At 36.0% G+C, this 22,329-nt stretch overlaps 1 protein-coding gene across 1 annotated transcript; it reads left to right on the top strand.

The window, feature by feature from the left end:
* Window positions 1-3,605: 3,605 nt before the first annotated feature.
* On the top strand, window positions 3,606-21,915 carry LOC307173993 (eukaryotic translation initiation factor 2 subunit 2-like). Its single transcript, XM_079897610.1, has 9 exons — window positions 3,606-3,780; window positions 4,087-4,264; window positions 4,456-4,556; window positions 5,848-5,980; window positions 18,228-18,322; window positions 18,449-18,597; window positions 19,413-19,469; window positions 19,579-19,664; window positions 20,707-21,915. The coding sequence occupies exons 1-9, from the start codon at window positions 3,766-3,768 to the stop codon at window positions 20,880-20,882; spliced, it is 990 nt and encodes a 329-aa protein (XP_079753736.1). The 5' UTR covers window positions 3,606-3,765; the 3' UTR covers window positions 20,883-21,915.
* Window positions 21,916-22,329: the final 414 nt, after the last annotated feature.

Here is a 22,329-nt window from a genome sequence, read left to right as displayed (position 1 = left end):
GGTTGCGTGTGAAAATACCAGTAACTGAGCATATTGTGAAATACTCAGACCGGCCCGTCTGGCACCAACAACCATGCCACGCTCAAAATTGCTTAAATCACCTTTCTTTCCCATTCTGACATTCAGTTTGGAGTTCAGGAGATTGTCTTGATCAGGACCACACCCCTAAATGCATTGAAACAACTGCCATGTGATTGGTTGATTAGATAATTACATTAATGAGAAATTGAACAGGTGTTCCTAATAATCCTTTAGGTGAGTGTATAATGTTTAAACAAAATTCAAAAATGGGTTGATAATGGCACCTACATGGGGTAAATGGGGTATACCTACATAGAATTTATTTAAATTATAATATTAAAGAATAACGAATATTGTATAGTGTTTGATGCTATACCATCCAGTTTAAAATATCTGTTATCAATTAAATATCAATTAAAGGAAATGTGAATAAGGAGACTGTGGGTCTCAGACCTGATGTTTCAATTAAAGGAGTTACTATTACTGATAGAAGATGGAATAATTACTTTATAAGGAAGTTACAAACAGAACGTGCCCAATATCTTGTAAAACATACTGGCATTCTAAACTTGAGAACATTTACTGGACATATGCATGGTTGCCTAAAAAATAGGTTTTGCACTGATTTAGATGTTAAATGTGATTTCTGTGGGACTGAGAAAGAAAGTGTTGTCCACTTATTTTAATTGCATTTATAGTAAAATGTTTTGGATAGATTTGGAATGTTTCCTTTGTAAATGCTTAGGCATGAAAGTTTACTTTTCTGAAAAATATGTATTTTTATTTTAATAGACAAAGATTACGACCAAGTGTGGCCTTTATTGTTAATCTTTGTTTGATTATGGGGAAATTCCAAATACATAAACAAAAATGGGCTAAAGGAAAACCACATTTTTTGTTATTTCAGATAGATATGAAAACTTACATTGAGTTAGGCTACTACTTGGGTTGAAAAATAGCAAAGCAAAACGCACTAGGTCTCTATATTAAGCTTTTATGCTATTTATATGATGATCTCATACCTGTTCCTTTTTATGTTTATATATTTTTTTCTATATTGTTCAATATTTTTTATATTATATGTTGGACTATTATCATGTTTATGATTGGTAATGTGACTGGAATTTAATAAATAATAATACAAAATCCAAATGAATAAAGCCCATTTATGATTTTAAAAAAAAAATGACAACATGACAATGTAGTAGGCCTAGGCTACGTCCAGATTACATTAATATTACACACTGACATATATATTTTTTTTAGCGGTCATGATTCTCGTGAAGTAAATACTTATTCAAAATAAGTTCATACTCAAGAGAGTATGCAATTTCGGGCGCAGCCATAGACAGTAAAAAAAAGGGCGCAGCCATGGAAAGTCGCATGGAGGTCGGAATTCTATGGACGCTGTGTTAAGCCTAGAAGCAGATATCAGGAAAGCTCAGGCTAATAAAGAAGTAATGGTAGGGGTGTTATTCGACATCGAGAAAGCTTATGATATGCTTTGGAAAGAGGGACTTTTAATAAAACTGAAATGTATGGGAATTGGAGGAAAGATAGGATAGGATAGGAGTAGAGTATTCAGAGACATACAAGATAGAGAACGGAACTCCTCAAGGAAGTGTATGCAGCCCAGTTTTATTTAATATTATGATAAATGATGTTTTTTGTAATTTAAAAGGTGATGTAGGAAGAGCATTATTTGCGGTTGACGGGGCAATTTGGAAAAGAGGACGTAATATTGCATGTGTAACACAAAGTATTCAAAAAGCAGTAGATGAAGTAGAGGGGTTGGCAAATAATTGGAGCTTTAGATTATCTGTGGCTAAGACTCAGGTTATATGTTTTACTAAAAGGAAAAAAATACCAGAGGTTAAGGTAAAGTTATATAAGCAGGAATTGGAGCAAGTGCCAGTAGTCAAATATCTCGGTGTATGGATGGATTCCAGGATGACTTTTGCTATACATGCTAAAAATCTGATTAAGAAATGTAAAAAAGGAGTAAATATATTAAGATGTTTAACAGGGGTGGAATGGGGAGCTTGTAGATTATCGTTGAAAAGAATATATAATACTTTAATTAGATCAAGTTTAGATTATGGAAGTATAATTTACGGTTTTGCAAACAAGACTACACTCAAAAAGATTGAAGCAATACAAAATCAAGCTCTAAGAATATGTTGTGGTGCAGTCAGAACATCTCCCATAGCAGCTCTACAGGTAGAAGTTGGTGTTGATCCGTTAAAACTTCGAAGACATAAAATAAGACTGAATTATTGGGTTAATATAAAAGGTCATAAAAAGAATCATCCAGTGAAGGGAGTACTAGAAGAATGCTGGGAACATGCATGGGAACAAAAACATTAAAAGCTTGGGATGGAGTGTTCAAAGAGAAGCACAAGAAGCGGGTATTGAAGATTGTGATGTTAGCCCTACTGTGATATTATCCAGTATATACCACCATGGATTTTTCCAATGCCAATAATTGACCTACAAATTCAAATGAAAATTAAGAATGAGAATAACATCCTAAAGAATATAATAGCACAGCAGTATTTAGATCAGACTTACTCATCATGGGTGCAAATATTTACTGATGGGTCTAAGGATCCTATCTCTAGAAGAACAGCAGCTGCTGTATATATTCCTAAGTTTCAAATTAGTATCAAGAAAAGAATAACTGACCATATCTCTGTATTTGCAGCAGAATTAGTTGCCATGATGGTTGCACGTAGACTAGAGGACGTAAAACCGAGATTAGTATGTTCTGATTCGTTTGCAGCAATCACAAGCCTCGTAAGTGGAAATAAAGTATCAAGGCAAGACATTATATATGAGATACTTGCAAGTTTGCTAAGAATAAGTAGTGTAAGCTTAATAGTGTTTGTGTGGGTTCCTGCTCATGTGGGACTGGAGGCCAATGAAGTGGTAGATAGACTAGCAAAGCAAGCAGTAAAACATAATGAGATAAATGTGCAAGTGACGTTGAGCAAAAATGAAGTTAAAAGTAAAATAAAAGAATTCATAAACAATAAATGGCAAGAACTATGGAATAATGAGGTCAAGGGAAGACAGTTGTATAGTATTCAGAAGCAAGTAGGAAATGGAAGAAGTGTTTTTAGGAATAGGAAAGAGGATACGATTGTTTCTCGTATTAGAATAGGGCACACACGATTAAATCATTCCTTGTTTAAGATAGGAAAACATGATATGGGAAAATGTAATTATTGTGATCAGGCAGAAACAATAGAACATGTTTTAATAAAATGTTTAAAATATGGAAAAGAAAGGTTAGTACTTAAGAGGATAGTAAGAAAATTGGGTGTGGTAGTATTCTGGAAAGTCTATTGGAAAGCAAGTAGCCTAGAACAAGTAAAAATATAAAGTGCGATAATGAACTATCTCAAAGCAATAGGAGTAGATTGGAGAATTTGATGTATTGGGGTTAAAAAAAATTATTATTATTATTTTTTTATTTAGTTGATTATTGTTTTTAGTGCTTCACACTCCAGTCCAGTTGGCGGCGGTAATGCACCGAAAGTGAACACCAAATGAAGAAGAAGAAGAAGAAGAAAGTCGCATGGTGTTGTCGTGGACGTGGAGATGATGTAATCATTTGTCGTCGGAAGAACGCTTGCGCGCTAAGCTCGCTGATTGTGCTGATGCAAGACAGTGGATGAGAGTAGTTAACCGTGTGAACGATATTTACAAGGACGAAAAGCGTTGATATTTAATTCAATCATCATGTCAGAAGACGAGGTATTGTGGTGGTCTATTTTTATATTTTGTTAATATCCACAGTTTAGTGGAAATATTCAATCATGTTGTGACTTTGGAATAGATTTGAGAGCAGTTATAGTGTTGCCTATAACGTGCTCTAGGCTACGTTTGCTGTTTTTTATTTATTTATTGCATTATGACGTATTATTTCTAGTTGTATAAAATGCAAAAACTAATAAAGAACACTCAAACATTGCTTGAGTAGTAAAAACGGGTGAGTATTATTTCCTTCACCACAGCGAGGCATGCTTTAGCAAATGATTCTGGTGCCTTATGTGTCCTCAGATTTTATTCGACCCCACTACATCAAAGAAGAAAAAGAAGAAGAAGAAGCCCTTCATGCTCGACGAAGATGGAGATGGCCTTGGAGAGGAAGCCCAACAGGTTGAACAGAGAGAAGTTGAGCCTGAAGCAGGAGAGGAGCGAGAAATCGACCCTGAAGATGATGACATCAAGAAAAAGGGTGTGAGGCCATTTTTCTCCATAAACCATGCAGTGTTTTGCGTTTCTCTTGTACCGTGGCATTGGGTTTAGTCATGTTTCTCAACAAATGTATTTAAACCATAACCTTGAAAAGTTGTGTGAAGGAGTTTGTAAAAATGTGCTATTTGAGATTGGGTCCTTTATGACACTGTTCTACAACTATCTTTACAGAGCCTTCGGATGATTTAGATGATCTGAACTTCTTTAATCAGAAAAAGAAGAAAAAGAAACCAAAGAAGGTGTTTGAAAATGACATTGAAGAAGGAATAAAGGTTAGAAGTTGTTGATAAGGAAATTGTCTGGTAATTGTTTAATGATTCACTCTTTGCAATACACATGAAATGAGTTTCCTGTGACCAGTAGCCTACATAGCTGGGTAATTAAATGGGACCCTCTTTTAGGTGTCTTTAAGTACTATGTACTAACACTTAAATGATTTGTCCATTATAAAAGAAAATAATGTGGCCTCATAATCTTTAATCAAAACCATTAACATTTTTCTCGTTTGAGTATCCATTTCACTTGGATATGCAATGGGGAAGAAAAGACAATCGCAACTTCTGTTTTATTATCTACTTTAATTCACTTAGAGTGTGCTGCATAACTAATATTATTATTTAAAAAATTGGACCCACTTAATATTAATTGTCTTTAACTACTGTTTACTAGCATTTACAATTAATCATTTGATACAATGCACTTATTAGGCCTTTCACACCTGAAATGGTTAACCCCGGGTCATTCTAAACCCTGGGTAAATTGAATCCTGGGTTATCATTTCTCATAATTAACCTAGGGTTAATAATTAATCGTTATAATAATAATTCATAATCTGCTATTTAAAATTGTACACTACTAATCCCTGGGTTAACATTCTTATTTGTATATTTGCGGTGCCAGTGAGTGTCATGAATTGGATGAATGCCTTGCATTGCAAATCCTCATATTATATATTGCCGCCTGTACTATCAGGTATATACTGAAGGGAGTTTTTGGACTGTAAAGGAAAGAATGTAATGATCTCTTCTTCACTCCAATTGTCATGTGTTCTGTCACTATTCAAAAATGTTCCACTCAAACACTGAAATATAGCCTACTGTTTAGCAACACATAGTGTTTCTGTGACTGTAAAACATGATTATAAGGCATGTGATTGGCTGTCTGTTGCAAAGCATCTAGCCGTAACATTCCACCACTTGCCTCATTTCACACTGTACACGTTTGGCACCGCAATACGGGGTTGACACCGCAAAAGCCCCGTAACCCTGGGTAAAACGCGGTGCTAACACCGCTTCTAAAATGTGTGAAATGCTTCTTTAGCCTGGGTTAAAACCAGGGTTTAGAACGATGATAACTCAGGTTTAAGTGCAGTGTGAAAAGCCCTATTGTGTGCATTGTCTTTGTCTTTCTAACTGGTTTATTGAAACAAACTGTCCAAAAGAATCAGTTTGCAGAAAAAGAATTGGACTTCTCATCACTAATGTGATGCCCAGTAAGCATATTTTCTTGTATTTGATAGTTCTTCTAACGGCTGTTGACTCTTTTCATTTTATTGGTGACCAGGAGCTGAGAATTGAGGGAGACCAGCAGGAAATAATGGAGGAAGATGATTTGGACTTGATGCTTCCAGCTAAAAAAAAGAAACCAAAAAAAGTTGAATTTGTTGAGGAGAGAGACACTGTGGAACAAGAGGATGGTATGAACATACACTTTATTTAATTAGAATGTGCTGCATTAATAATATTATTTTAAAAATGTGAATATAAAAGGTAGGAGTTACAGAAAAATACTGTGTATAATCAAGCTTTCAGTTAGCATGTACTGCAATCTACAAGGAAATTTTACTCTAAAATCACATCAGCCTCAAAACTGGCTTTAACGGATTTTTTACAAAATCTGCTGTTACGTTTTTTTTTTTTTTGCAAGTCAACTTTGATTCTACATAGGTTTTCTTCCATATGTCTGTAAAAATAATTCAGATCCAGTTTGTGTTACTTAGATTTATAATGTCAGGTTTAAGTTTCTTAAATTTGAAATACAGTGCCACACACTCTTTATAGGAATTAGTCAAGCTACTCTTTCTAGGCTACAAGTGGTACAAAATGCAGCTGCTAGGCTCCTGACTGCTGTCAAGAAACATGAACATATAATACCTAATTCCATTACACTGGTAGTCGGTATGCTACAGAATTGATTTTAAAGTTCTTTTAATGGTCTACAAATCTCTAAATGCCTTAACACCATCTTATCTTACTGATCTCTTGTCGGAACATTGCTCGGGGAGGTCTCTGGGATCTTAAAACAAGGACAAAAGGTTCCAAGGACAAAATTAAATTTTAGAGGTGACCGGGCATTTGTAGTAGCAGTGCCAAAACTGTGGAACAGTCTGCCTGTTACTATTAGAAGTGCTACAACAGTAGATCATTTTAAATAGGGATGAAACAATATCACTTTTTCCAGAACGAATCTGATACCGATACTTTAATTTTTGGTACCTGCCGATATAGAGTACCAATACCTGTATTTTCACTGCATTTGTAATTTTAAATGTATCAGCTAGAGAATCCAAAATCATATAAATCATTTTAGTTGGATTTAATTTTTTCAGCAAATATATATATTTTTTCAGTTATTTTCATGCTTAATTAAGCCTGCTATAATGTATTGTATGAGCTTCTGTTATTTTCACTGTTCATTCTTTTGCTCTATTATATTTTATCTTCCATTTAATAATACAGCGCATATTTAGTTGCTTCAGCACGGCTCAGTGCTGAGGGTTGGGTCAGTCGTTCAAATGTTTAGACGGCAGTGAAATATCACAATTCTCTATTCCAGTTTTGATACTACACCAAAACTACTAGCCTAATTAATGTAAATTTAAAACATTAAAGACAAGTAAACGGTCAGTAATAAAATAAGATAAAATAATAAAATTACAAATAGCACAAATAAATACAATAGAACAAAGAAAGGCTACAAATGAAATAAACAGCTGGTTTTTTGTGTTGTTGTTGTTTTTTTCATGTAGCTCTAACAGTAGTTTTCAGGTACAGAAATTTGAATAAAGTAATCAAATGTGAAATAACACTGCATATTCATTACTTTATAAATTAAATATAGATGGATTTTTATAAAGTTGCAAAAGGTATTTAGTTAAGAGTAGTGAGTGATTTCTTTGTCCTTTGTTTGATTAACATTAAAACAGCAGCAGGTTTATTAAGACTGCTGTCCCTTTATGACCGAATGCACGGGTCTCATATGAATAGGCTACTGTCTACGTTCACTTGAGAAGTGAAGTCTGTTCATTTAACCGACTGTTTACTAGGATACTCCCCAAGAAAGGGCGTTTTTATATAATTTTGTGTGAATTTGTCCATACAAGTGCAAGATGTGAAAGAGAATTCAATTCAGTATTCATGCGCTGTTTGATTTTCGGGGCACGCTCTTTCATGAAACTTTTTGACTAGCAAACGTCATGGAATAATGTAGGGAACCACTCGCTATACATAAATCAAATAACGGTTCATGCTTTAATTTAGTTTTAATCCACATGACACGTGTGCTGTATCGGTATCGATCAGTATTGATATCGGTGCATCCATAATTTATCAACTTCTATAATCTTATTTGTTTTCTATAGATTTAAATCAATGATGTTGTGCCTATTTTGACTGGTTATTGTTTATTGTGTCAATCTCTATTGAGTTCTATATTATACTCTATTGAGTTCTATATTATGCTATGTACAGCACACTGGTCAGCTTATTGTTTTAAATTGTGCTTGTATAAATAGTGACATTGACATTAATGTCAGGGAAAAAATCATTTGTTTTTTTCCTCTTAAAGGTGTTTAATGCACTACATCAGCGGTCCCCAACCTTTTTTGCGTCACGGACCGGTTTAATATCAGACAATATTTTCAAGGACTGGCCTTTAAGGTGTGGCGGATAAATACAACAAAATAAAATGATACGATCGGCATAAAAACTGGGGTATTTTTAAAATATAATAATAATCGTGAATCCAATGTGTAGGCCTACTCGCAACTTTATTAGCAGCGTCCTCATAACATCGCGCCTAAAGACAACTGAGAAAGCCTGAACACAAACAAAATGCCCCCCAAAAGAAAAAAATCTCCATGTTTTCGGTGCTTCATGTGACATGTAAGGGTGGCGCTACCAATAAAGCACCTAAAAGCTGTCACAAAGAACCGGCATAATTAATCATTATGAATATGTAAAATATAGCAGGAGACATTTTTAATTGTTTACTAATAAACCAGTTTTTTTTATGTCAGTGTCGACTGGAAAGATGAAGTTGACAATGCTGACTCTCGATCTTCGCAGTAGTGAACGCGCCAGAGAGAAATGCACATTTCATATGGATTACATAGGCTAAGTAGCCTGGTTAAAACCAGACCATTCTCAGTAGTAACTGAGTTATGGTCTGGCAAAGCTGCATTAATAACTAATTTCCAAAGGGGCGTCACCAACGGATGTCGCTCAAATGCCTTTGGGCGCAATTGGATAGACCTAAAACCAATCAGAGCGATCGTCATCGTGTAAAGCCATATGCTGAGTCCCTTTACACTACGCCATAAAAGTATGTACTCTTTTTGTGAAGAAAAGGTACTTTTGAATGTGTATCAAAAAAGTAGGCAAGCTTTGGGACATACTACTTCGTCATCTTTATTGGATGGATCTGTCGCGTGCATCCTGTCACGTAAACTGCCCTGTCAATCATCTTGTCACAGTTAAAATCCTCTATTAAATCTAATTTCATTTCCTACCGTTTCGGAGAGAAATGTAGTAGCACGTTCATCTGCCAGTGGGTCTTTCATGGAGACTGTCCTCATGTGTTTGCAATTTGAATATAATAATGCATTTAAAAGTTGATGCGCTTCACCAACAGACATATTGCTCAAATGCCTCTGGGCTGCATCCTGTCACGTAAACTGCCCTGTCAATCATCTTGTCACAGTTAAAATCCTCTATTAAATCTAATTTCATTTCCTACCGTTTCGGAGAGAAATGTAGTAGCACGTTCATCTGCCAGTGGGTCTTTCATGTCAAGTCAAGTCATCTTCATTTATATAGCGCTTTTAACAATGTAGATTGTTTCAAAGCAGCTTTACAGAGATAAGCGTATAATTTAAGGTAACAGAGATTGTTTCGGCTTTACAGCAGAGTTAAGTTATTTCCATCTAAAGTTAGTTTTGATTTATTTGCTTCTGTCGCAATGATCATTTGTTATTAAATTAGGGGCCGCTAAGACGACACCATTCCCTCTACACAGACTTTAAACGCGAACCTGTGAGAAACGCTGATGGCATTCACATGCGCATTTAGAATGGGTTCTATAGTTATGTGCGTTTGAATATATGCAGGTTTGGAATTCCCTACAAGCCAAGCCTAAACAAAGTACTTGTCTTTCCCTATAATTTTTGATAAAGAATTTTATTTTATTTTGTTGCTTTGGGGTAGGAACGCGAAACGGATTTTCCCGACAACGCCTTATCTGTAGAGTGGTAGTGGGATCCTCCATAGGGAGAGACTAGTTGGCACTTCAGCACTGCGTTGTCATCGGTCCAGGCGAAGGTCCTTCGTCAGATCTGGATACGGCCTGGATCCGGCAGGCTGCAGGAAAACCTCGGGATAAACACAGACACTAAAATTAGCGTAGATGCCATTCTTCTCATGATGTAACGAGTACATCAGGATTTTTGGGAAGTGTTCCCGGTTCCGGCTGACCTAATCTATGCAGCCTAACATTAAATTATAGAAGTCTATAATGTATTATGTGAAAGCTAGGTCAAAGAGATGTGTCTTTAATCTGGCTTTGAACTGACAGAGTGTGTCTGCTTCCCGGACAATGGTAGGAAGACTGTTCCAGAGTTTTGGTGCTAAATAGGAAAAGGATCTACCGCCAGCAGTCGATTTTGATATTCTAGGTATTATCAACTGGCCGGAATTTTGAGATCGCAATAGACGTGACGGACTATAATGCGTTAAGAGCTCGCTCAAGTACTGCGGAGCTAAACCATTTAGTGCTTTGTAAGTGATCAGCAATATTTTAAAATTGATGCGATGTTTAATAGGGAGCCAATGCAGTTTTGACAGAACCGGGCTAATATGGTCATACTTCCTGGTTCTGGTAAGAACTCGAGCTGCTGCGTTTTGAACCAGCTGTAGTTTGTTTATTAAGCGTGCAGGGCAACCACCCAGTAGAGCATTACAATAATCTAGCCTTGAGGTCATGAACGCATGAACTAATTGTTCCGCATTTGTCAATGAGAGCATATGGCGTAATTTAGATATATTTTTAAGATGGAAAAATGCAGTTTTACAGATACTAGACACGTGACTTTCAAATGAAAGATTGGTATCAAAGAGCACACCCAGGTTCCTAACCGACGACGAAGACTTAACAGAGCAGCCATCGAGTGTTAGACAGTATTCTAGATTATTATGTGAGGAAGTTTTTTGTCCAATAATTAGAAACTCTGTTTTTTCAGAATTTAGAAGTAGGAAATTACAAGTCATCCAATTTTTTATATCCGCTATGCATTCCGTTAATTTTGTGAATTGATAAGTTTCGTTAGGTTTTGAAGAAATATAGAGCTGAGTATCATCGGCATAACAGTGAAAGCTAATGCCATGTTTCCTAATGATATCTCCTAAGGGTAGCATGTACAGAGTGAACAGCAACGGTCCTAGTACTGAGCCTTGTGGTACGCCATACTGAACTTGTGATCGATGAGACATCTCATCATTTACTGCTACAAACTGATAACGGTCAGATAAGTATGATTTAAACCATGCTAGTGCAATTCCACTAATGCCAACATAATGTTCTAATCTATTTAAAAGAACGTTGTGGTCAATGGTGTCAAATGCAGCACTAAGATCGAGTAACACTAATAGAGAGATACAACCACGATCGGATGATAAGAGCAAATCATTTGTGACTCTAACGAGAGCTGTCTCGGTACTATGGTACGGTCTAAATCCTGACTGGAAATCCTCGCAGATATCATTTCTTTCAAGAAAGGAACACAGTTGTGAGGATACTGCCTTTTCTAATATCTTTGACAGAAAAGGTAGATTCGAGATCGGCCTGTAATTGACTAATTCTGTAGGATCAAGTTGCGTTTTTTTAACAAGCGGTTTAATCATAGCCAGCTTAAAGTTTTTTGGTACGTATCCTAGAGACAAAGACGAATTAATGATATTAAGAAGAGGATCTATGACCTCTGGAAGTATTTCTTTCAGTAGCTTAGTCGGTATAGGGTCTAACATACATGTTGTAGATTTAGATGATTTAATGAGTTTAGTAAATTCTTCCTCTCCTATAGCAACGAATGAATCAAATTTTTCCTCAGGGAGACTACAATGCACTGCCTGATGCGATACTGTAGTAGACGGTTGCATAGTTATAATTTTGTCCCTGATATTATCAATCTTATAATTGAAGAAGTTCATAAAGTCATTACTGCTGTGTTGCTTGGAAACTTCTGGGCTTGAAGCTTTATTTTTCGTTAGTTTAGCCACCGTTTCAAATAAATACCTAGGATTATGTTTATTTTCTTCTAATAGGGTTGAAAAATAAGCAGATCTAGCAGCTTTTAAAGCCTCTCTGTAAGCAATAGAGCTCTCCTTCCATGAAATGCGAAATACCTCTAGTTTTGTTTTCTTCCAGTTGCGCTCCATTTTTCTGGCTGCTCTCTTAAGGGCCCGAGTGTGCTCGCTGTACCACGGCGTTGGACTATTTTCTTTAATCTTCTTTAAGCGCAACGGAGCAACTGTGTCTAAAGTGCTGGAAAAGAGAAAGTTAAACGCTTCTGTTGTAATATCTAGTTCTTCTAAGCTATCTGAGATGCTGAGATGATGAAACTGATTAGGAAGATTATTAATAAAGCAATCTTTAGTAGCAGAAGTGATAGGTCTAACATATTTGTAACACGGAGTCGGCTTTGCAGCTTTGGCTAAATGAAGTTTACACGAGACTAGATAATGATCTGAGATGTCATCGCTCTGCTGCAGAATTTCAACGGCATCAACATCTATTCCGTGTGATAATATTAGATCTAGAGTATGATTACGACGATGAGTAGGTCCTGACACGTGTTGTCTAACTCCAATTGAATTTACAATGTCTTTAAATGCCAATCCCAATGCATCTTTTTCATTATCGATGTGTATATTAAAATCACCAACAATTAGTACTTTATCTGCAGTCAATATTAATTCTGATAGAAAGTCCGCAAATTCTTTGATAAAGTCAGTATGGTGCCCTGGTGGCCTGTATACAGTAGCCAACACAAATCTCAAACGTGATTTATCGTTTACACTATATATTTTTACATTAAGCACCAATGCTTCAAAAGAATTATATTTAAAACTTGATTTCTTAGTGGTTTTGAAACTATTACTATAAATTACAGCAACACCACCCCCTTTGCGTTTCAGACGAGGCTCATGTTTATAACAGTAATCTTGCGGGGTTGATTCATTTAAAGTAATGTAATCGTTTGGTTTTAGCCAGGTTTCTGTCAAACACAGCAAATCTAGGTTATTATCTGAAATCATATCGTTAACAACGAGTGCTTTTGAAGTAAGCGATCGAATATTCAGCAACCCAAGCTTTAGCATTTGCTCATCTGTAATATAGCTGTTTTTTATTTGTTGAACATCAATTAAATTTTTAACCTTAGATGGGTTTAAACGTTTTTTGGATTTCCAAATTCGGGGAACAGACACAGTCTCTATATGATGATAGCTAGGTGAAAGAGGCTCTATGTGATAGGATTTATCTGACCTTGGTGACGCGAGGCCGCTAGCAGACGGTCGGTTTAGCCAGTCTGTCTGCTTCCTGACCTGAGCCCCAGATTGTCATGTTTGAGCTCTAAGACTATGAGCCATATTACTAGAGAGAAGAGCAGCACCATCCCAGGAGGGATGAATACCATCTCTTTTCAACAGGTCAGGTTTGCCCCAAAAACTTTTCCAATTGTCTATGAATTCTATATTATTAAGCGGACACCACCTAGACAGCCAACCGTTAAGCGAACACAATCTACTAACTATCTCATCACTCCTGCGAACAGGAAGGGGGCCAGAGCAAATTACAGTCCTTGACATCGTACTTGCAAGTTCACACACCTCTTTAATATTAATTTTGGTGATCTCCAACTGGCGGAGTCGAACATCATTAGTGCCGACATGAATAATGATCTTAGAGAATTTACGATTAGCATTAGCCAGCACTTTTAAATTTGCTTTGATGTCAGGCGCTCTGGCTCCCGGCAAACATGTGACTATGGTGGTTGGTGTCTCTATTTTCACGTTCCGTGTGATAGAATCGCCAATAACTAGGGCACAATCATTCTCAGTGGGTGTTTCACTGAGCGGGGCAAATCGATTTGTTATGGTAATCGGAACGGAAGAGTGGTTTTTAGATCCGCGACTAGAGCGATCCCTCACTGTCACCCATTTGCCCGGCTGCACGGGCTCTACTTCAGCCGGAACCACGCCATGTAAAGTGTTCACTATTCTATGCGCATCCAAAACATCTAAAGCACTAGCACTCTTACTATCCTCAATTAAAGTTTGGATGCGTGTTTCTAATTCTGAAATCTTCTCTGTCAACCTAACTGTCTCCTTACATTTATCACATATAAATCCTATATTGTCGACAGAGAAGGCTATACTAAACATGTGACATGAAGTGCAAGTGACAATAACAGGACAAGACATTACTCACCGTGTTTGTTGACTGATTCTTACTCACCTGAGCTTTTATGAACTCAAAGGCGCGGACGCGCGAGAGAAAAATAAATAAATAAAAATAGCTGAGCGCACGGGTGGCGCGTTAACAGGCTAGCGAATTACTAGCGTTTTGTGCTAGTAGTACTAATAACAAAAGCTAGCGATGTCAGGTTAATCTGAGATGTTGGGTAAAATGTAGTAGTATAAACAACTAGAAATGGTAGTAAAATGATGGTTCAAAACAAAGAAATATAAGGCTAAGACGGAGCTTACAGCACCGAAGCACACAAACACACTCACAGCAGGCAGCGAGGCAGACAGGAGCAATCGATCGGCAGACAGGAGCTTCATGGAGACTGTCCTCATGTGTTTGCAATTTGAATATAATAATGCATTTAAAAGTTGATGCAATAATAATAAACAGGGTGAAATAAACAGGGTGTGCGTTCTGCCTCTCCGTCGCGGTGAACTTTTTTTTCTTGAGCACGTCTATAAACTGAAACAAAACTCAGCGAATACTTGTCACACATTTATGAGCCATATACCTTTATAAACATTAAGTGTGTACTTTTAAATGATCGGATTCAAACTGAAAACAAATATTCTCTAAGTAATTTGTATAAAACCAACAAGATGTCCAGCTTCTCAAACGCTTCATAATTATTTTTAATTTGACCACGCCCACTTGCGCAAAAGAGATTCACATGCAAATTTCCACATGGAACGTGAACGCGCTCATTACCTCAAAAACAAAACACCAAAACACTTCACAAGTCTCTGCTTTTCGTCGAGTTTGAAAGACGTGCCGTGAGCTTACGTTGGATTTACATCAGAAGAACGCGATTTGAAGACAAAGAAAGATGTAAGGTAAGAAATTCTTACATATTAGTTTATTGTTGCATAAATTTCACATTGCAGTTGAACTGTTGCTAGATATATGGTGAATATTATAATATTTAGACCCGTGTTTACTGTTACTGTGTTTGTGGATATCTGCTCAAACGTAGATGTAGGCTATATGGTAACCATAATGTTTTATATTTGAGCGCGATCGCGTTTGAATGTATCATATTTTGGATCGCGATCACGTTTGAAAAGCAAAACGCACCAAACGGCTTCTTTTTTTTACTATTATCTAATTTCATATCATCATAACGAATGGAAACATTTGATGTAACATGATAATCAATATATTTTTCTCTAGCTTAGTTGTTACTGAAATCTTTTGGAAGATTTATAGGCTGCTATAGGTTATTGTTATTATTTTATGCAGCACTGCGCATAGCCTATGCCTACAAGGCACAACAAACCTGGTGTTCATTATATTATATATTGTTGGAAACATTTGTGTGTGTGTGTGTGTGTGTGTGTGTGTGTGTGTATTCTGTGAATTTTAAAAAGCCCAAAAATTGTGCAGGCCTTTCTCTTGATATCAGTATGTTCACTTTTTTTTTCTTTCAGGGCCCAGATGCCACTGAGTCCTGCTGACTTCAACATTCACACGAGTCTCTGTACATGAACATGGTAAAGTGAAAATCAAACACCTTGGAAATGAAAGGTATGTACAATGTTTTTAGGAATGGCAGAAAGGTCTCTGTCTTTGGATCATTGTTTTCAATAAGTGCTTTTTTGTCATTTGTTGTGTATCTTTGGATTATGTTGTGTTGTAAATAAATCCAAACAATCTAAAAGCCATTCTTTTTTAAATCTCCTCATTCTTTGTGAAAGGTTGCTCAGAATGACAGGGCCTGATAGCTCCTAATAGGGCCGTTAGGGGAGGGTCTTTGTCTTTCTCAGGTGTGAAAAGCTTACATATTAATGACCTCCGCATAAAGCTTTCTCACACAAAACACGTCGTAAAAATTTTAAATCAATATATTGTCTTCTCTGAATGAGCAGTAAGGGTGATTTTCACATAGTTTTAGAGCAAATATTCTAGGCTACGTCATACAATTTTCAAAAGTCTTGTGAAGAAATAATCAGTATGGGTTTCATGGCCTTATTTCAGTGAGAATTTTTTTTTGTATTTTTACAAACCACACATAAATAAAAAAACCACACATTATCTCAAAACTACAAACTTTTACATACATGCTGCTGATATATTATTGTAGCAGAGTTTGTGCTGAATACAGTGTAATTAGACTTTAGCCATGAAAATGTCACAAGTAACAGAAATAACCACAAATGTCAGAGCATGTCAGAACACCTCCAGGGCCCAGAAAACAGCTCAGACCCCAGAGGGTTAAAAGTAGACATTTCAAGCTTTCTATTTTCATCATGTTATGTTCGTTTATTATTTATGGATTTTAGTTCTGCATTTAATTGTATTCTTCCGCAGACAATGCTAGACAAATTATATCAGATGGAAGTGAACCCCTACATTATTAAATGGTATGGCTCATTCCTGACAGAAAGGAAGCAGCAGGTGAGAGTTAACTCCACTCTTTCCGAGATGATTAATATAAGCACAGGTGCCCCTCAAGGCTGTGTAAGCTCGCCCTTACTTTTTATATTATATACAAATGAATGTAGAAACATCAATAGGAATAATTTTATTATTAAATTTTCTGATGATACGGCCATATTGAGTTTACTCCACAAAGAGTCAGACATTGGTACTTATATACAGGAGATAGAGGAGATGGAGAAGTGGTGCAAGAAGCATAACTTGCTCCTTAATGTTAACAAAACTAAAGAAATGATTTTTGACCCTAGGTCTATAGGTGACCAAAGCCCTATTATAATTGAAGGAGTACCGATTGAACAAGTAACAACATATAAATATTTAGGAATTCATTTAGACAAACAGTTACAGTGGTCACATCATGTAGATTATGTTTCATCAAAAATGTGTCAGCGTTTATATTTTTTAAGAAGACTAAGAGTTCATGGTGTTGATAAAGATATTATGCTCCTTTTTCACAAGACAGTTATTGAGTCTATATTGAGATATGGTATTATAGCTTGGTTTGGTAACCTGTCAGTTAAACTAAAAACACAGCTCCAAACATTGATTAAAAGGGCAGGGAAGATAATTGGATCAGTGCCACCGACTACTCTTAATGAGCTTTTTGAGGAGGCGGTGAGAAAACAGAGTTTTAAAATTATTAATGATCCGAATCATGTTCTCTACAGTGAGTATGAGTTGATGCCCTCAGGCAGAAGGTACAGGGTACCGACCTGTAAACTGAATAGGTTTAAATTTTCCTTTGTGCCACTCTCTATTAAAATATTGAATAAAAACAAATAGGGTGTGGGCAAGCTGTAATTAGGTATAGAGGCTAGTGATCAAGTATGCGTTAGCAGAAGGTGCTAGGAAGGTGGGATGTGTTCACGGTTTTTTAAGGTGATAATTATGTGTAGTAATTCATGTTATGTGTAGTAAATCATGTTATGTGTTATGTATGTTGTGCTGCATCTGTTGTCCCGAATGCCCAAGATGAATTTCTCCGCTAGGAGACAATAAAGGCTAATCAAATCAAATCAAATATATATGTCTCAGGTCTGTGAGGCAAGTAGGCTACCTTATCACTGAGTTTCGGTTCATTAATGAGACGAGAGTCCAGTTCACGCGCCGGCACCTCCGTGTCGTGATTATCTATTTTCTAATATATTTACTTCTTATTTAGTAAATCCAGACAATTGGTTGATGAAACATTGATTAAAATTAAGATACAATTAATACAAAACGAAATTAAATTTAAAGACAGGCTTTGTGCTTTCTGTTTGAGGTCTCTGTGAAAGTTTTAAAGCAGTCTTTTAGTGCCGCGCTTTCAGAGTGCTCACGTCCATAACGGAGAACTGTCCCGACTGTAACATTGTTTTTTTTTTTGTGAAATAAATTTCTAAATAAATGCGACTTATAGTCCAGTGCGACTTAGGCTATATATGTTTTTTCTTCTTCATGGCGCATTTTTTGACTGATGCGACTTATACTCCGGAGCGACTTATAGTCCGTAAAATATGGTAAGTTATTTATTCTTTCTGTGCGGCCCGGTACCAAATGCCCCACGGACCGGTACCGGTCCGCGGCCCGGGGGTTGGGGACCTCTGCACTACATGATGTACTGTTTCAATTTATGAATCTTCTAATCTTTTAGCTTATGACAAAGATTTCATTTGTGCTGATTAAAAATGTGAATGTCTGAGTTCTTCACATATATTTGATTACAGTCATCGAGGATGATAAAAGCACAGAAGGCATCACATTCAGCTCACAATCAGGCCCAGCATGGGCAGATTCAGAGAGAGATTACACTTATGATGAGGTATGAAGTTGATTCATATGATGAGTACTTTCTCTCTTCTTCTATGTCACACATCACTCTACCCAGTGTTTGTGACATAGTTTTCCTTTAATTCATTACATTATTTACTTGTCTGCGTCTATACAGTTGTTGAGCCGGGTGTTTAACATCATGAGGGAGAAAAACCCTGATATGGTTGCAGGAGAGAAGAGGAAGTTTGTGATGAAGCCGCCTCAGGTGGTCCGAGTTGGGACAAAGAAAACATCTTTTGTAAACTTCACTGACATCTGCAAACTGTGAGTGCAAACACTTAGCATGTCTGCTGAGTCTGGGTTCTAGAGAAAACTAGGAATGCTTATGGTCTTTTAAAAAAAGTTTCAGTCACACATTACGCTATTTTTGTCCTAGCTTTTAATTTATTCCAAAATACATTAGAGCAGCACAAAAAAAATCATACTAACAATGACTTGAATACAAGCATATTTAAAAAATTTCTTGAAGCATGTTTTAATTTCTTGTCAGGGTGATACAATTGTCCTGATATGATAATAAAATAAATCCTCATTAAAATGATCAAATTAATGTTTTAAAAAGATGTCTACCAAACAAATCAAGTGCACTAAAATGCAAAAATAAAAAAGAAAAGAAAAAACATGATCCTCATGACTGTCTCAAGGTATATTTTAAAATTGTCAAGACAAGGTTAGTTCAGGTTGTAAAATGACAAATCTTATATTTCTGTATTAATAAATAACTTAAATATATTAAATATACATTCACATATTTTTGTAATTTAATTCTGAATTTATTTAATTATAATTTATGATATTTGTAAAAAAAAAAAAAAAAAAAAATATATATAATATATTTAAAATCTTCTTGATATAAGTGTGTACACCATGTATTCAGAGTGAGGATAATGGAAAAGTTTGTTAGTTTATGAAACCAACATGGTGCAAACAGTACCTTTCTAATAATTGTTTTCCTTTTCTTCAATTTGGACACTTTTATTGACATTGACCAATATATTAATTTAATCAAACCAGTTATTCTAATATATTAGCCTAATTGTGTCTATTAAACCATAGCATGTTTACTTTTTCATCTTCAGGTTGCATCGACAGCCCAAACATCTTTTGGCATTCCTGTTAGCCGAGTTAGGAACAAGGTGAGTTATTAATTGCTTTTCAGTAATTGTCAGATGTGAAAAGGTGAATTTTTTTTTTTTTTTTTTTTTTTTCCCTGTAACTAAAGATATGTCTTCATGTTATATCTAGTGGCTCCATAGATGGAAATAACCAGCTTGTAATCAAAGGACGCTTTCAACAGAAACAAATAGAGAATGTCTTGAGAAGATATATAAGTAAGTAGAATATTTTGAATGTATGAATATGTAGCTGGTTTACCAATACTACATGCTAATGTTTTAGACCACAATAATTTATTATTAGTGTAGGGCAAAATAATTTATTATTACTGTAGGGTCTCCTGTGGCCAATACAGCATCAATTTGTCCTGGGAATGACTGAAAAAAGTCCTGCACTTTTTTTTTTTTTTTTTAATCATTCCTCCTCCAGAACAGTGGCCAGGGCACATTTAATTCTATTTTATGTTTTTTGGATACAATCCGGGCTAGTATCCAGACATCCCTTTTCGGACCGCTTTCTCTGCATTGACAGTTACTCCTGTTGGATGTGGTTCGTCTAATTATCCTGGATACCATGGCTCTTGATACACAACAAAGGCTTGTTGTCCTGGTCACAGATCAGCCAGCGAGATGTGCACCAACAATTTGTTCTCTTTTGAACTGATGTCTCCCATTATGTTGTGTGGATTGCAATATTTTATGTACAGCTTTGCTCTGCTAATTTAACCTTCACTCTTTGCTCTTACTAGTGGAATGTAAAATCAGGGAAGATTGACCACCTATATATGCACATATTTAGACATGAACTTGTAACACTATATTGATCAGTATTTTATTTTTATTGTTCAACCCCTGTATGTACTGTGCCATTACCTCTCATCAAATATGGCATAATTTACCATGTTCAGATGGACTGAAGCTGTCAAATCACTACAGTTGCAGGCAGCTCTCAAACGCTGCTGTGCTCAATGCTAAACCATGTTGAAACATTATAAACATTTTATGGTCTTCAGACTATAGAGTGCTAACACAAATAAGCATAGGACTACTTGAAAGCAGCTGCCCATTAGTGGGTACCGAATTGAGTCAAAGTAGTCCGTGCCTATTGATTCCCCACCCGCACCCGCAATGCAAATGACAATTTAAATATTATTCCACCTGTTACATCAAAATTAGCGGTTTACCTTACATGCAGGACTCTGATTTAGTTTACCTAATAGATTTTTGACAAGGCATTTCTCTTTTCTCTTTTTCACAGAGGAATATGTGACTTGTCATACCTGCCGCTCACCGGATACAATTCTACAGAAGGACACACGTCTCTACTTCCTGCAGTGTGAAACCTGTCACTCACGTTGCTCTGTAGCCAGCATCAAGACAGGCTTCCAGGCCGTCACTGGCAAAAGAGCCCAGCTTCGAGCCAAAGCCAACTAATACAAGCACCCTGTTCTGGCCTCTTTCTCAGACTGATGCTCTGCTGACAACTGTCCTCACTGCTCTCCTTTGAAGCCCAGTAGAATGACCCAAGGCTTGGACCTCAGGAGTGGCCTGTAGAAGGTTTTGAGTGTAATTTTATTAATAAATCTGACTCTGAAGCTAGAGTGCTTTAGTGAACAGGCTGCCTCTGATTTGCTCGTCTTACTTTACCTCCTTCCTCTGGAAATATTATGTTTTTCCCCTCTGTATTCAGCATATCTGATAACCAGAGCATATTTCTGTATATATAGTGAATATTGCTCTCAGAGCAGTATTTTTTCAAAGAAAAATACAAGGATATTACTGGATGGAAACCTGAAATAGGCATATATCATCTTCCTTGCTTTTGAAAAATGAACCATAGCCTTTTATATTGAACTTTGTTTTATCAATGGAAAACTGATTCTCCAAATGTTAACTTATGGGACAGTCGTTGCACAAGAATGCAGGAATGTTCAGACTGAATCCAAACAAGTTCTTTGTAATCCAGCAAAGTGTGATTTCGAATCTCCTCTGAACGCTAGAAAATGAGAACTCAGTTCCAAATTTAATTACACAGACAAATGCATACATATTGTGCCGTTTTCTTTAATAGACAGCAAATGTGTGGGCATGTTTCGCTGGGCTAGATTTTTTTTTTAAATAAGCATGGAAATCATTATTTTTTTTGCTTTTGTTTCTTGCTTATTGATGCATTCATGAATTATTTTATGTGCAAAGCCACATTATAGAATTGCTGCAGCCAGTTTCTCTGTCAACAACAAACAAGGCATTCCCTCTTTACATCTGGATCTAAATCAGCTAGTATCGCCATCTGCATTGATGGTCAGAATGGGCCACAACTGAGATTCAACTCTGGCTGATAGAAAATGGATAAAGTGTTGCCTGTCTGTTTTAGTTCATGTGTTTCATATTAAAAGATTTAAAATAGATTTACAGATTAACAGGATAATCAGCAAGGACACATTAAATTGATAGAAATGATAGCAAAGATTATTTTTTCTACATTTTTGCAAAAACAATTCTATTTCAAATACTGTTATTTTGAACTTGCTGTTCATCTGGAAAAATGTATCAAAAATATTAAGTAGCACAATGGTTTTCAACATTGATAAGATATGTTTCTTGAGTACCAAATCACCATATTAGAATGATTTTGAAGGATCATGTGACACTGAAGACTGGAGTAATGATGCTGAAAATTCTATATTGTTTTTGCATGAATAAATTACATTTAAAATATATTAGAATAGAAAACAGTTCATTTAAATTGCAATAATGTTTCAAAATATTATAATTTTTACTGTATTTTGATCAAATAAATGCAACCCATGGGAGTATAAGAGACATAGGCCTACTATATTACAGAGTACATTATAATTTTTGAGGATTTTTTATTTTATTT

The sequence above is a fragment of the Squalius cephalus genome, assembly GCF_949319135.1.
Source record: "Squalius cephalus genome assembly, chromosome: 16".
Lineage (NCBI taxonomy): Eukaryota > Metazoa > Chordata > Actinopteri > Cypriniformes > Leuciscidae > Squalius > Squalius cephalus.
The sequence above is the reverse complement of the archived record's forward strand: the minus strand, read 5'-3'. Positions and strand labels throughout refer to the sequence as shown.